This window comes from Didymella exigua, assembly GCF_010094145.1.
Source record: "Didymella exigua CBS 183.55 unplaced genomic scaffold M421scaffold_50, whole genome shotgun sequence".
Taxonomy (NCBI): Eukaryota; Fungi; Ascomycota; class Dothideomycetes; order Pleosporales; family Didymellaceae; genus Didymella; species Didymella exigua.
Window position 1 is genome coordinate 63249 of NW_022984824.1, and position 15041 is coordinate 78289.

Below are 15041 nucleotides of genomic sequence, written 5' to 3' on the forward strand. Positions count from 1 at the left end.
CTCTATAACTTGCGTTGTAGTAGGCCTACAATAATAATTTTTTGCTTATTTTAAAGCTACAATTTCGCTCTATCTGTGCATAAAATTTCGCAATTTTTGAATATTTAATACTAGTACTAGCAGAACTAAGGGTAGCTATGCAACAATGTTGCAATATTGTTTTGAGTTTATTGAATAACGTACCCCACGGGCGAGTCGGACACACGGGCGAGTCGGACACTTTTGCCAAGACCCTACTAAACCTCACCCTATTATGGCCCAAAACACCACACTCTGGCGCTGCAAGGTGCAGTACAGCTTAGAATATTATTTAGAGACTACTTCTGTATCATTCTTGCACGTTCGCGCGTTGTGCCCAGTCTAATTGCACCATCCACAGCGTCGTTAGGAGGGCTCACCCACTTCAGCGCGCACCCGCTTCTTTGACTTCTTTCCATCACCACGTGCCCCAAACTCCTTTAGAGCTGCTATCCGCTGCCCTTCCTTAACTGTAAGGGTCCCTTCCTTAACTGTAAGGGTCCCTTCCTTCTAGATTCGCTTTCTTTTGCGCGATTTACGTTCTGTGGCAGCTGCTAGAGCTGCGTGAAGCTCAGCGTTCTCCTGTTGCGCCAAAACTAGCTTGTGCAATAGAATCGCTCCCCCCTTTGCGTAGTGCTCAAGCGCGCTCAGCACAGAATTGGGTGAGCTACCCTGCTGCTTCTTATACTTCTCTTAAATCAGAGTTGATTGCGACTGAAGTTCTAGGGTATTGCTAGGGGTTTGCAACTGCTAGGGCTTGTTATTATTAGGGAGTTGTAGTGATAGAGTGCGCAGCTTCACATTAAGCCCTATTATAACCTGTTCTAGGTTAAAGGGGACTAGTCTAGCGCCTTAGAACCCTCCTTAGATGTTGCTTAAGGTGAATACAGCATTATAGGCTGCTTTAAAGCATAGCAGGAACTTAAGCTTTGTAATGTAGTTAATCTAGTTACGTATAAGGTCTTTAGCTTAGCGCCTATACGCCTTCTTTAGAGGGGCAAAACAGCCCACATTAAGTGGCTGCAGGAGATGCGATGAGTGCAGAGGCATACATACAGTAATAATCTTGTTATCCTTGCAGTATTCCTAGAAATCTAGTAAGTTGTAGCTCTTATAACTATTAATAACTAGTAGATAGTAGCTGCTAACAGTACGCTCCTTTGTATGCGCGTTAAAGTGCTTTAACTAGTCAAGACTAAGTTTGTTAGTAGTCTAGCTATTCTTAGAGACCCTAATAACCTAATTATAGGGTAGATTATCCTCTTTGTACTAGTTTAAGAGGTAGTTGTGGCCCTAGAAGATAATAAAGGGCGGAATAGCCTACCCTTTAGCATTAATGCCCTTAATGACTGTTGTCCACTCCTAATTGCCTGGCTAGACCTGCTTTGGCCGTCCTTGTCTCTCTAAAGCTGTGACAACTACTCTAGTGGATATCTGGCCTATCATGAAGCCTGTCTCATCGAAGTTGTACGTGTTGTCATCCTGGATGCCATACTTGGCTTTAATATTGGCTACCAGGCTAAACCAGCCCTAGATTATCTCAGGATCCTTGCAGAGGGCTCTCTTGTAGTCATACTTGCGATTAAACTTCACTTTGAGCTCTGGTTGGCGCTTAACAAACGTACTGGGCTAGTTTAGGCCAACATGGCCCAGACTGCGCTTAGCGCGCAAAGAATTAGCCATATCAGCCACAGCTGCTAGCCGAGGGGAAAATCCTCGCGCGTCTAGCTCAAGTATATGATTGACAATCACCTGCTCCTCAGTATTGGTTAGGCTCCGTGATTTGGGCATAGAATCAACTCGTGAAGGTCGTCCAGCGCGTCGGTCGCTTAGTGTCTGTAGGGGAGCTCTATAGATAGCTGCAGCGCGCCGTAGAGAGAGAGTCGCGTCTTGTTTAAGAGCTTGAAGCGCAAGCTGTATCTGAGCTTCTTTTAACGCGTCTGACTGGCGTTCGTGGAGAGGCATTGGTGTAGTAAGGGTGTTTTGGTAGGGTCTTGGCAAAAGTGTCCGACTCGCCCGTGTGTCCGACTCGCCCGTGGGGTACGTTATAGGCACTTAGCGTTTTGGCTGTTAGCAACGTTGGCGCGAAATTGGGGCTGTTAGGCGCAAATTAGGGCTGTTGGGGCCGTTGAACGGCCGTTGCACGACCATGCCACGACTGTCAGCAACGGCCAGTCTGGGCCGGATTTCGAAAAACTTTTCCCGATGTGGTAGAGCCCCAATGGCTTGTTGGGGTGGCGCGCTCGCTTATCCGACGCACTCGCTATGCACTCACGTTAGCTTATTTAAAGAGGAGACTTAGTAGTATATTAATATAATAAAAGTATAGTTTATTAAGCAGAGCTACTATTATAGCAGGATTAGGAGTTGTTGTAGCTATTACAGCTGTTAGGACTATTAGAGCTGTTAGCTTAAAATTAGCTAGACATAGGCTGGCGGATGGGTAGGGTAGGGTAGGGTATAGGTATAGTCACGTGATTTATGGGTAGGAACTAGGTAGGGTACATGAGGTACCCTACCCAAACGGTTTGGGTAGGGTAGCACGTGACTGGGTATAGGTATAGGTAGGGTAGCACGTGACTAGGTATAGGTATAGGTAGGGTAGCTAGGTAGGGTCTAGGAATGGGTAGTTATTAGCAAAATCTAGGTTACTACTCTAGACTTTGTACTATTGTATACTTTAGAGCATAAGTATGTGATAATAGACTGTGATAATAAATTATAGATGCTTTTTCTTCTAAGTATTGTGTATGCGAAAGAATCTACTAGTACAACCTAGGGTTAGTTGTATACAAACTAGGTTAGTAATATACCCAAACCAAACCTATACCTAGCACGTGCTACCCTACCTATACCTATACCCAGTCACGTGCTACCCTACCCTACCTATGGTCCGTGCAACCCTACCCTACCTATACCTATGGTCCGTGCGACCCTACCCTACCTATACCTACGTCCGTGCGACCTATACCCTACCTATACCCTACCCTAGGTACATGGTACCCATCCGCCAGTCTAGCTAGACATTAAATGCACATTAAATAACTGTTGTAGGCCTACAAGTCCTACTGTTGCCCACAGTACAATGCCACAATTTCCTGATTTCAACAACAGAAAAACTTTTCCTGATGTAGACTAATAATAAGCTTAGAGTTAAGTGGTTAAAGCACTTTAATAAGCACACAAAGGCGCGCACTATTGGCAGCTACTAACTGCTTGTTCTAGACGGCCATAAGAGCCACAACTTAGTTGAATTCTACTAGTACTGTGAGGAGCACAAGATTATTACTCTGTGTATGCCCCCACACTCATCCTATCTGCTACAGCCGCTTAACGTGTGTTGTTTCTCCCTATTAAAGAAGGCCTATGGCCGCCAAGCCAAGCAGCTGATGCGGAGCAAGATTACTCGCATTACTGAACTTGAGTTCTTGCTGTGCTTTAAAGCTGCTTTTAATGCTTTAATTACTAAGAGCAATATCTAGGGAGGATTCAGAGGCGCTGGCCTAGTCCTATTTAACCTAGAGGCTGTAATATTATAGCTTAAAGTACAGCTACGCACGCTAATGCTACCTATTATAGACAATAGCACGTAGGAGTCTAAGACACTAAGCAATACCCTAGAATTTAGGTCTTAATTAAAGCTAATTTAAGAGAGGATCTAGAGACACACTAATAGCTTACTAATATTAATAGTTAACGCCCTTAATTAGCTTACTAAAGGCGCAGAGCTAATAGCACATTTACTAGTTTTAGTGCGTAACTAGGTTGCTAACCTTTAGGTAGCTAACAAGGCTGCTATATGCTGTAAATTACACAAAAGAAAGCAATTACAGCAAGATAGGGTATTAACCTTTGCTAAGAGAGTGTGGCTAACTACTCTAAAGGAGTTTAAGGCCTGTAGTGATAGGAAGAAGGCAAAGAAGAGAGGAGGCGCTAATAGCAGCACTTAGTTATTAAGACACTATAGCATGTGTGGCAAGGCAGGGCACAACAGGACAATATGTAAGAAAGATGTGCAAAGTACTATAGATTAGTGCAATATACTGTGTAGTACATGATATTGTTGTTGTGTGCTGTAATGTTGCAAAGTAGTTGTAGTGTTGGTGTAGTCTTGGCAAAAGTGAGCCACTCGCTTGTGTGAGCCACTCGCTTGTGGAGTACGTTACTCTACAATGCTACAGTTCCTTGCTCCTTATATATGAGGGTTTAGTGGCAGTTTGGTGCGAGCTCATGCAATGCGACAAGGGCCATGGTCATGAGTCGCTGGAACCGTATCCTAGTGGTATCGGGTCACTGTTCGTAGCGCGTTGTTACACCAGCCCTGCCAACCTTTCCTCAGTAATTTAATATCTGACACATGTACGTTAGACTTTTTTAAAGATTGCGAAAGAAGTGTTATTTTGGTGGGGAAATGCGCGCGTCACGCGAATCCGCGCGTTAACGCAACGACCAGAGAGGCAATCAACTAGCTGCCTCTGTGTCCCATCCACGACAGCTCCTTCCACGCTTCCTCCTGTACAGACTGCTCCTCGCAGCCCAATTACGAACTCGCACCGCTCTTTAACCACGGAAGATATGCGTAATAGCAGGTCTGCATGAAGCCCCGTGATGGCGCATTTGACCGAACACACAGCCTTGCAGGAGTAGTCAGTCTGGCGCCTATAGGCTATGGCACCACCATCTCCACCACGAAGCTGGAAACGCCCTACCAACACCTAGTACCCGGCTCGTGGATTTCAAAAGAACACCGAAGACATACCCAAAGACTGACGGCACCTCGTTCGGTTCGGGCCTTCTTACCCCAGATCGACTTGGCAGTCCCGCAGATGGCGCCCGTCAGCCCGTCGCAATCAATATCACTGAACTGAAGTTGCCATCTTTTTCTTGGCACCTTCCCATTCCTGATGAATGACTGCCGCCTCAACGACACGCCACCACGTGCCAATACTCCGATTGCAGGAACAAATGGCTGGGTGGTTTATTTTACGGGGCCCCGCGTTGCCCTGACTCGAAGTTCGGGGTATCCATGACCGACACCCTGCATACACGAGCCACACACAGTGCACATGTCTGCGCCTCAGCGAAATGATAAATATTTTGCTGCTCGCTGTTGACTGCCAAGCGCACTCCAGCCTTCTCTCCAGTCATAATGGGCGGTTTCAAGCTTCTCGGTCTTGCTGCTCTTGCCAGCACAAGTCTTGCTGCACCTCTCGAGGAACGCGCGAAGCAGCCTAAGAGCTTCTTCAAGGAAGCTGGCAACTCAACCTGGGTGATTGGAAACGATGTATGGAATGTCACGCAGAACCTCCAGTACGCCAACAAGCTCTGGTACAAGGGAAAGGATCGAGTTGGGCAGGCTGTTGGCCACTATGTGAGCTACAGTGAGTGACGCTAGTGCTCTGAGGCATGAAAGATTGCATGCTCACCAAAGGTCTAGATGGCGCAGCTTCGGACCTGAAGTGGCTTTCTGCGTCAGTCGTGGATAAGGGCACCGACTGGATCAACATCAAGTTCGTCGCTGCCGAGGGCGACTTCCACTGGGTCATCTACGACGGTCTCCATGGATCATACCAGTACTTTGTCAACCATGCGCTTCCGACCCTTGGCGAGTTCAGAACGCTCTGGCGCCTCGACAACGTTTCCTTCCCCAATGCGCGCACGAACATCAGAGACGGTCCTCTGCCGGCGCTTGCTGAATATGCCATCTCCACAAACGTGCAGGACGAGACATGGCAGAAACCTGACGGTACCTTCTTGACCAAGTACGACTGGAGTAGTAACGTCCGCGACAACGACTTTCACGGTGTCTACGGCGAGGAGGCCGGTAGTTGGTATTTGAACCCGGGCAAGGACTACTTCAACGGAGACCACTTGAAGCAAGAACTCTTCGTACGTACTCTGATAACGCTTTGATAACGTCGATTGACCGTGCAAGGTTCACCGCGAATCGAGGACCGGCGACGCTGTCCAGCTCAACATGATCCACGGAACCCACTACCAAGCAGTCTCGCGTGACGCCTTTGCCGACGGCAAGGTCTGGGGCCCATGGCTCTGGTACCTGAACGACGGCTCCAGGGAGGATGCCGCGTCTCGCGCCGCACAAGAAGAGGGCAAGTGGCCCTACAAGTGGTACAACGACAAAGCGTACCAGTCGCGAGGCAAGGTCCAGGGTCGCCTGCTCCTCTCGGACGGCCGTCCCGCTGCCGGAGCAGCAGTCTTCCTCGGCGACAACAACAACTCCACCATCTCCACGCTCGATCAGGGCAAGGACTTTTACTACACCTCGTACGCCGACGCGAACGGCAAGTTCTCGTTCAAGGACGTCCGCACGGGCTCCTACGCGCTGCAAGCCTGGGGCAACGGCGGCGCCATCCGCGACGTCATCACCAACTTCACGCAGAACAACGTTGAGATCCGCAAGGGCGACACCACCAACCTGAAAGACCTGAGCTGGAAGGTCACCGACAAGAGCAAGCGCATTTTCCAGATCGGCGCCTTCGACCGCAAGACAGACGGCTTCGCGCTCGCGGACGAAGAGAAGCCGTTCGAGCACGGTCGCATCTCCAAGGCGCCCGGCAGCCTCACGTACACCGTTGGCAGCAGCACAGACGCGGACTGGTACTTTGGCCAGTCTGCACTCGGCACGTGGAGTGTAAACTTCCCCGCGCCCAAGGCGGCTGCGGCGTCGAAGCTCACCGTCTCGCTTGCGGGGTTCAGTCAAGGCTCGAGCTGCGACATTCTGCTCAACGACGTTAAGATCGGCAACATCACTAGCGCGAGTTTGTTGAACAGCCAGGATACGTACCGAGGCGCGACGCGGAACGGAGAGTGGAGATTGCTTGAGTTTCCCGTCGGCGCGGAGACGTTTGCAAACGGGACGAATAAATTAGATATTAAGGTCACTAGGACAACGCAGTGGAGGGGGTGGCTGTGGGATAGTCTGGTGCTGGAGCAGGTGTGAGCTTTGTACGAGGGACGCAAGAGCCCGTCGATAGAAATTAGTAATGGAGATCTCGATCAACTTCACAAAAGTGCAGCGCCATCGAACAATGTTACAAATTAGACATGGAGAATGCTCCACTTTCAAACTGGCCTCGTCTGGGCAAATCATTCGCCAAAGCAAACGAAAGGGTATATCTGCTTCTCTCGGCTTCACCTCCATCCTCCAGCCTCACCGTCTACTTAACCTCGACACTCTTCTCACCCGCCACCGCCTCCTTGGGGGTATGCGTACCCGACTCGGCCGTCTGCTGACCCTCAACAACCTCAACATGCTCCCCGCGCCTCTTGGGCCCCTTGCCCGTAACATCCCTCCACATGCCGCCAAAGTTGCGCGCGAGACTCATCCTGCCCTCCCACAGCGGATACACACCGACCGCAAGCGTACTGCACATGAGCCAGATGATGCCGACAACGACCCAGCCAGCGAAGAAGCTAGGGCTGAAAATGTACCCGGTGCCGTACAGCGGCATGGGCCACAGGACGAGCAGAACCAGCGTCATGACGGCGGTTGTCGTCTTGGCAATCTTGCTTGCGCGCAGCAGTTTCGTCTGCTCCGCTGCTTCGGCCTCCGGGGTAAGCGGCGTGTGGCGGCCGACGAGGGCTTCGGGATCCAGGTGGGCGGCGGCGGCGACGTCGGAGTCGTCAATGAGGCGGATGTTCTTCATGGACTGCCAGTCGTACTTGTCGACGCCGAAGACGAGGGTCAGGACGGGGATGAAGATGGCGGGAGACAGCAGGGCGACGACGTTGCCTGCGAGCATGGGGTTGTTGGCCCCGCTTGTTTCGACGTTGATGAGGCCGTCGTTCAGCTTGGCCGTGGTCACGAGCCAGGCGATGATGCTGCAGCACAGACCCAGCACGGGAGAGAGTGTCGCGGCCCACCGGTTCTGGCCGGACCACAACAGCGTGAGGGTGGCGGGCAGCACGGCCGAGGAGATGATGACGCCCATGAGAAGATACAGGTAGCCCATGCTGATGCCCGCGTAGTGCAGGCCGGTGGAGAAAGCGGCCATTACCAGCCCGAAGCCGGCGACGCAGGTGTGGCTTGTCCAGACGAGGCGCTTGCCGCTGGCGTTGGGGTTGATGTAGGTATTGTAGATGTCGTAGGTCAGGATGGAGGAGACAGCGATGAGCTGGGCGGAGAAGGCGGAGGTGACGGCCATGAAGACGATGAGCAGGGTTGCGACGGCGCCTCCAGATCCGAGGATGGCGGTGGCTGCGTAGGGGAGGGTGAGTCCGGCGCTGATCTCTGCATCCGTCATGGGATTGGGGTAGGTCGGGAAGTACGGGGTTCCCTGGAGAGCGAGGGCGGCGAGGCCCATGGTTGTGGCGCACAGCCAGGGGATGGCGAACCACGAAAGGCCTGGCTCTGGTCAGCATGAAGATCCTCGATGCGGCCAGCACGACTCACCTCCGATGATGTATCCTGGAAGTGCGTGGACAGGGCTGGCAGCAATGGCCTTGTTGTAGTATCCGTTGTCCATGAACACTGTTCCAAAATTGCCGATGATGTTGATGACGAAGAAGATGGCACCTTCCTCGCTCCTCATAGTCAGATAGCTACCACCAGCATTGCCTTCAACAGGCGTTTGAGCTGCGAGATCTTGCAGGGCATCATACACAGCTCTGGGCGAGCCGAGCCTGTCGCCAGTGGCATAAGTGGTGAATGCGAAGATTAGGATGATAACAAGAAGGATCACGGTGTGGACGTAGTCGGTCAGAAAGGTCGCCTTGATACCGCCGAACATGGTGTAGATGACAACACCAAGCGGAAGCAAGAAGCAAGCAGCGGCTGTAGGGACACCGGTCAAGGATGACACGACGGCCGAGCCACCGGTCAAGAGCATAGCGGTGACGAGGATGTTGGTGAAGAGACCAAATGTGATGTAGACGAAGTGTGTCGCGGTTCCATAACGGGCGCGAACCGCCTCAAGGAAGGTCTGATGAACGTCAGCACGTGCACGTATCCACGCATCTGTACATGTCGATGCATCGGTACGTGTCGATGCATCCGTACATGTCGATGCATCCGTACATGTCGATGCATCCGTACATGTCGATGCATCCGTACATGTCGATGCATCGGTACATATCGACGACATCTGTACGTATCGATGCATCGGTCGGCATCGACGACATCTGTACTTACATGAGCATTCGGCGCTCGCCTCTTCAACTCAATGGCAACAGTCGCAAAGAGCAGAATCTGCACAGTCGCACCAGCAGCATACCACAACGGCCCGGAGACGCCTGTCGCCCATCAGTATGCGAAGAAGCCAGAGGTCGACATCAGCAAAGACCAAACCCACCGTATCGGAAAGCCACACTGCTGGACTGCAGCAGGGTCGCAGCCCAAGTCCACGACGAAACAACAGCACTGGCGACAAGACCAGACTTGACCGTACGGCCAGCAGTCGAGAACATCTCCGAAGTCTGCAGCTCGTTGTTGTACCGTCTCAGCACCCAAGTCGTAAAGACCTGCATCGTCAGCCGTGCCTCGCCGCAGCAAGCAGATGACCTACCATGCCAAGGGCAAACAAGAATCCGATGCCGAGGACAATGCCATATCCCCAAGCCTGGCCCAGAGGGCTCGCCGAAGGGCCAGTAGGCGCAGGACCACCAGCCATGTTGTCTTGCTTTGAGTCTTGCTGTCGCGAAGCACAGCGCCGTTGGATTCAACGTGGATCGGCGGAGCACACGCTATCTATACCTGTGATGGTACACGCCGACTCGGCTCGTGCCAACCATCTCACTGAAGCATCGCGTCCGCTATCGCAACGCGGTTCAGATGCAGAGGACAGCATAATTCCTGTGCTGCTGATTGGCTGCAGATAGGCTGCAGATAGCACAGATCGAGTTGAGCTTGGACGACAGGAGATACACACAGGGCGCAGACTAGCAAAGAAGTGATGAACAGGAGCTGGGTCGTTCAGAATTGCATCAAAGAATGTGATTGGCTGCTTGCAGGGCTGTTTGCGTGCACTGATAAGCTCTTCTCTTGCTAATCCACATCTCGCGGCGGGGTGCATGGGCACGCGAAGCCCTCTGGTCGTGTGGAGAGCTAATCACCGCATGCCCTGTGGGCCCAACGTCCAGAAGCCTGGGCGTGGAGTGCGCCTGAGGTTGTAGGGCTGATGTTTTGGTGAGGTAAAAGTCGCGATATCTCAGCGTCGCTGATAAGCTCCTTGCCCAGCCAATCAGAGGGTCGCCACGTGCCGTCCGCATTGTCACTAGCGTCGTAGCACTCGAAGCACTCGAAGCACTCGAACACCCGGGTGTGCGCCTACTGAGTATCAGGTCGGCGTGGGCCGGGGCGATGCCGTCTGCATCGCCGTTAGCGTCGTGGCTTTTGTAGGTGTGTACTGTGTATCAGCTCAGCCATCTCCACGGGGTGTAGGGATGAGCAATTTGCATCGAGTAAACGGTTCAAGAGTCAAATGCGGCCCCTCGCCAAAAACCGCAGCGGCACATGCACGACGCGCGCCCTCGAAAAGTCGGCGCAGCTCTTGTCCAGAAAGCCGGCGCAGTTCTTGTCGAGAAAGCCGGCGCAGTTCTTGTCCAGAAAGCCGGCGCAGTTCTTGCCCAAAAAGTCGAGGCTGGTGGTGCAGCTCACGCCTCTGCCAAGGTGGGTTTGAACAACAAATGCACGGCGTTCAAACCGGGGAACTCGCAGCGCTCGATCTTCTTCCCCGCGTACTCGTCCGCTAGGAGGGCCTGCATGATGGGGTCGATGCAGGGCCGGACAAAGTGTGCTGGGGCTGCGTGCTCGGGCGATGACGCGGAAGTCGACCGTGGCGGCGTTCTGCGTCGTCGGGCTCTCGGCGCAGTGGCCGATGGTTTGGAAGGAGAGGTGCGTCAGGTTGGCGGCGTGGGCGCCCATCTGCGCGCAGATCAGGTGCTCCGTCATGCGGGCCTTGGCGGGAATGTCCAGGCCGGTCAAGCCCCCGCGCCTCTCGGCCTGGTAGATGGCCTTTGCGGCGATGCCGACCTTGGTCGCGGGCGGCGCGGTTGTCGGAGAGGTGCTCGAACGAGACGTCGTCGAGCAGCGCGGTGACGTCCGAGTGGAAGTACCACGGCCCCTGCATCTCGTACAGGAGCTGCGATGTGAGCGTGTTGACCGACACTTGGCCGCCAGAGCCCTTGTTCCTGGTGACGACCTCACCGGACTGGGCAATCCCGACGATGGGATAGCCGACCGTGTCCCAGCCCAGACACTCGAGGTCCTTGCCGCCCGTGTAGTTGCCGCCCGTGCTGTACGACGAGCACTCGGACAGGTGGCCGGCCACAGCGGCGTTTGCGAGCTCGTCCAGGTCGGAGCGCTGCCAGCCGTGCCAGCAGTAGGCCGTGCCAGTAGGCCGCGCCGATGAGCGGGCTCGCGTCGGACACGCGCCCACACAAGGCAATGTCGGTGCCCACAAGACCATGTCGGTGCACACAAGACCATGTCGGCGCCCTGCTCGAAGGCCTGCGCGAACACGGGCGCAAAGGGCCAGTGGTCCAGGCGCCGTCCCGTGCAGACGCTCTCCAAGGCCGCGTCGCCGCTCTCCTGCGCGGCGAGCAGCTGCGGGAGCACCTCGTCGCCCGAGATCCACGCGCCGCTCAGCTGCAGGCCCGCGGCCGCGACCAGCTTCGCGACGGCGCCGTGTCGCTTCGTGACGGCGCCGTGTCGCTTCTGCGTGTCGGCCGCGTCGGCGTTGACGGCGACCCGGATGCCGCGGCGGGCAATGTGCGGCGCGGGCTCGAGGGCCTCGAGGAACGTCGGCTCGTACGCGTCCGTCTGGCCTGGCCGTGTCAGTCAGTCCGTCCGTCAGTCGGTCAGTCCGTCAGTCAGTCGGTCAGTCGGTCAGTCCGTCAGTCCGTCAGTCAGTCCGTCAGTCAGTCGGTCAGTCCGCCAGTCCGCCAGTCCGTCCGTCAGTCAGTCACGGTTGGCAGGAGCCGTCATGTTGGCCTCGCCCATCCAGTCGCCCACCAGCACGTCCATCGGGTCGTGCTCGTGGTTCGACGCCAGCGCCATCGCATTGCGGCGGTCCGTCGTCGGGCCCGAGCATTCTCAGCAGTGTCAGCGTCCTGTCGGCTCACGCTGCCCCGCGTCGATGCCTGCGATGCGTATCGCGCGCTGTGGGGTCATGTCTGGCGGTCGAGCCGTTGCCCGCAGCTTCTGCCCTGCTACACTGTCGGAGCACAGTCGCTCCATGGCAGCATTGCAGAACACAGGCGCGTGAGAGCGGGACAGCGGGACGGCGGGACGGCAGGACGGCGCGGACAGCAGAGACAGCGGGACGGCGCGGACAGCGGGGCCTCGGGGCCTCGGGACCTCGGGACCTTTGAGCACTGCAGTCGTGCTGCCAAAGTCGACTCGCGCGCGGGGAAGAGCCAGCACGAAGTGCGTCTAGCGCATATTCGCCAGCACAGCGTCCTGGCATCACGCCCAACGTGCCGTAGATGCATCATCTCGACCTGACAGGACAACATCATCTCAACCTGACAGGACAAGATCGTCTCAACCTGACAGGACAAGGTCATCTCAACTTGACAGAACATCATCTCAACGTGACAGGACAAGATCGTCTCAACCTGACAGGACAAGATCGTCTCAACCTGACAGGACAACGCACCCGTCACAAGTCACGCCTGCAAATGTGCTGGGAGAGCGAACAAGAGTCGACGCGTCTAGGCAAATGCATCAAATGCATCAAATGCATCAAGCTTCCACTCATCATCGTGTCTATCAACACCGACGCTGTGCAGCGTGACAACAGCACCGTCTCCGATGCTACACACTGCCACGCTCGTCGGCCTTTGTCTATGCAGCATTCGCAACACTGTTCCCGCGCGATCCCGCTGCTCTCCCCTGGAAGCTCGTCCCTCTAATCACGCTCCCCCTCCGCGAGCCAGGCATCCCAGGCCGTTCGTTGCCCGAAACCGAGTTGACCCGCGAGCCATACGCACCGGGCAGATGGCTCGCGCGCCTGCCGCCCGTGTCCTCGCGCGCCCCGGCCAGCTGCTGCGCAAACGGCGACCGCTTCCGCAGCCCCGGGCCCTTCCAGTAGATGACATAGACAGACACGACCAGCAGCAGCGAGATGCAGAACAGAATCGTCGACGCGTTCGCGAGCGGCCTGGCCCCAATGTTCTGGAAGAAGGGCGTCGCCGGCAGCGTGAGCACGCCCGCGAGGAAGTCGCGCGCCCATCCGTTGCCGCCCGTCGCTGACGCAGAGTACGGCCCGTACGCGCAGATCATGTAGTCGACGGTCGCCATGTAGATGGCGTAGTTGGCGATGCCGATGACTGCGGATGCGACCATGCTTCCGATCCAGTGCAGCGGCGGCCCGGTCGACGTCCACGCGAACACGATCAGCCCGACGGGGAGGCAGGGCGCCGTGTACAGCAGCCACCAGAGACGCGCTTCGTACTGCGCCTTTTCGTCTCCGGGGCGCTCCCTGCGGAGGCGCTCGTTGCGCTTGATCGCCGGGAAGAAGGAGAGCCATGCGAGCAGGTAGCCGATGCCGATTGGGACGAACGCGAGGCCAATGGCCAAGGGCGCAAAGCCCCACTGGGCGTACACGAGCGCGTACGACTGCAGGAACATGAAGATGATGGCGTCGGAGAACCCAGAGAGCAGCGACAAAACAAGCACAATGGGCTCGGTCAGGAACATGCGGAAGGGGCGGATCCACGTCGTGAGGATCTCGTGCGCGCTGAAGCGCTCCTTGAACCGAGTCAGCTCGTTTGGGCCCCACACGTTGACAGGCTTGCCGTCCTTGTCGCCTTCCTGTCTGCGCCTCTTGGCGATGCGGTCCATGAGCACGGTTGTGCGCGTCTCGGGCACGAGGCAAGCGTGCGCGATCTGGACGGCGCATCCGAAGATGAGCTGGATCCAGATGTTCCAGCGCCAGGCGAGGAACTGCTCGACGAAGCCGCCGACAATCGGCCCGAGCACCGAGCCACCCACGGACGAGAAGACGATGAAAGCAACAGCGTGCTGCTGGCTGTCGGGCTCCCACATGTCAGCGACCATGGCCAGGGTGACGGAGCCCCCAGCCGTCGACAAACCGCCGAGCGTACGGAACGCGATGATGGTCGCGTAGTTGGGCGCAATCGCCACGGGGATCTGGAACGCATTGACCAAGAGCAGAGACAGCTGCAGGATCGGCCATCGACCGAGCTCCTCGGACCACGGCGCCCAGAGCTCGCATCCAAACGCATACGCGACCAGAAACGCCGCCGCACCGACGCGCGCCGCCTGCGCGCTGACGCCGAATTCCTCCGAGATGCCGCCGACGGCGTTGCTGTACAGCGACGTGTTGAAGTTCATCGACACCTGCACGAGGAACACAATCGACAGGATCATCCACTTCTTCCGCTCCGGGAACGAGAAGCCGAGCTCCGAGTAGCAGTCCTCCTCGGTCATCTCGTAGCGGTCGTAGGTGCCGAATTTCTCGTAGTGTGCGCGCTCATCCTCGCGCGTCGCTACTGGGACTGCCGCGTTCTCACCCGCTCCGCTGCCGGGCTCTGACGATTGCTTCTTTTCGTTGACCGCGGTCTCGTGGTTGCCCACGGTTTCCGCGTCGTGGATCACCGGCTTGAATTCGCCGGGGGCAGACATGATGGAGACGTGTCGTTGTCGTTGTTTGTGGTGTATTTTGTTATTCGTGGTGCAGCTGGCTATTCGTGGTGCAGCTGGTTATTCGTGGTGTATTTTGTTATTCGTGGTGTAGCTGGTTATTCGTGGTGTATTTTGTTATTCGTTGTGTAGCTGGCTATTCGTGGTGTATTTTGTTATTCGCGGTGGGCTTGATTATTCGCGGTGGACTTGATTATTCGCGGTGGACTTGGTTATTCGCGGTGGACTTGATTATTCGCGGTGGACTTGATTACTTGCGGTGGACTTGGTTACTCGCGGTGGACTTGGTTATTCCAGAGTGCAGGGCTGCATCAGGCGCCTTGTATACCGCGGAGATAAAACCCAACACCTCACCCACGGTTCCCCAGACTGCGAACCGATTTCGATTGCGGGGCGC

At 55.4% G+C, this 15041-nt stretch overlaps 5 protein-coding genes across 5 annotated transcripts in view; 1 reads left to right on the plus strand and 4 right to left on the minus strand.

Moving 5' to 3' along the window:
• Positions 1-498, minus strand: part of M421DRAFT_75262 (uncharacterized protein) — a gene marked incomplete at both ends in the record, with an annotated part of 2761 nt that extends 2263 nt beyond the window's left edge. Inside the window, one exon of the mRNA XM_033597113.1 lies at positions 403-498. Coding sequence (XP_033443674.1) covers positions 403-498 — 96 coding nt within the window. The remainder of the gene's footprint in view (positions 1-402) is intronic.
• Positions 499-5167: 4669 nt separating this feature from the next.
• Positions 5168-6979, plus strand: M421DRAFT_75422 (polysaccharide lyase family 4 protein; the record flags this gene model as incomplete). The annotated part of the gene is made up of 3 exons (XM_033597125.1): positions 5168-5399; positions 5456-5907; positions 5954-6979. The coding sequence occupies 3 exons, from the start codon at positions 5168-5170 to the stop codon at positions 6977-6979; spliced, it is 1710 nt and encodes a 569-aa protein (XP_033443675.1).
• Positions 6980-7196: 217 nt separating this feature from the next.
• On the minus strand, positions 7197-9647 carry M421DRAFT_9658 (urea active transporter; the record flags this gene model as incomplete). The annotated part of the gene is made up of 5 exons (XM_033598402.1): positions 7197-8383; positions 8432-8960; positions 9170-9270; positions 9330-9498; positions 9543-9647. 5 exons carry the CDS (start codon positions 9645-9647, stop codon positions 7197-7199), a joined length of 2091 nt encoding a protein of 696 aa, XP_033443676.1.
• Positions 9648-10269: 622 nt separating this feature from the next.
• M421DRAFT_406513 (uncharacterized protein) lies at positions 10270-12067 on the minus strand. The gene is made up of 2 exons (XM_033590315.1): positions 11944-12067; positions 10270-11802 (listed from the first exon to the last, which is right to left on the minus strand). Exons 1-2 carry the CDS (start codon positions 12032-12034, stop codon positions 10454-10456), a joined length of 1440 nt encoding a protein of 479 aa, XP_033443677.1. The 5' UTR covers positions 12035-12067; the 3' UTR covers positions 10270-10453.
• Positions 12068-12823: 756 nt separating this feature from the next.
• M421DRAFT_75429 (MFS general substrate transporter) lies at positions 12824-14626 on the minus strand (the record flags this gene model as incomplete). Its single annotated transcript, XM_033597126.1, has 1 exon — positions 12824-14626. One exon carries the CDS (start codon positions 14624-14626, stop codon positions 12824-12826), a length of 1803 nt encoding a protein of 600 aa, XP_033443678.1.
• Positions 14627-15041: the final 415 nt, after the last annotated feature.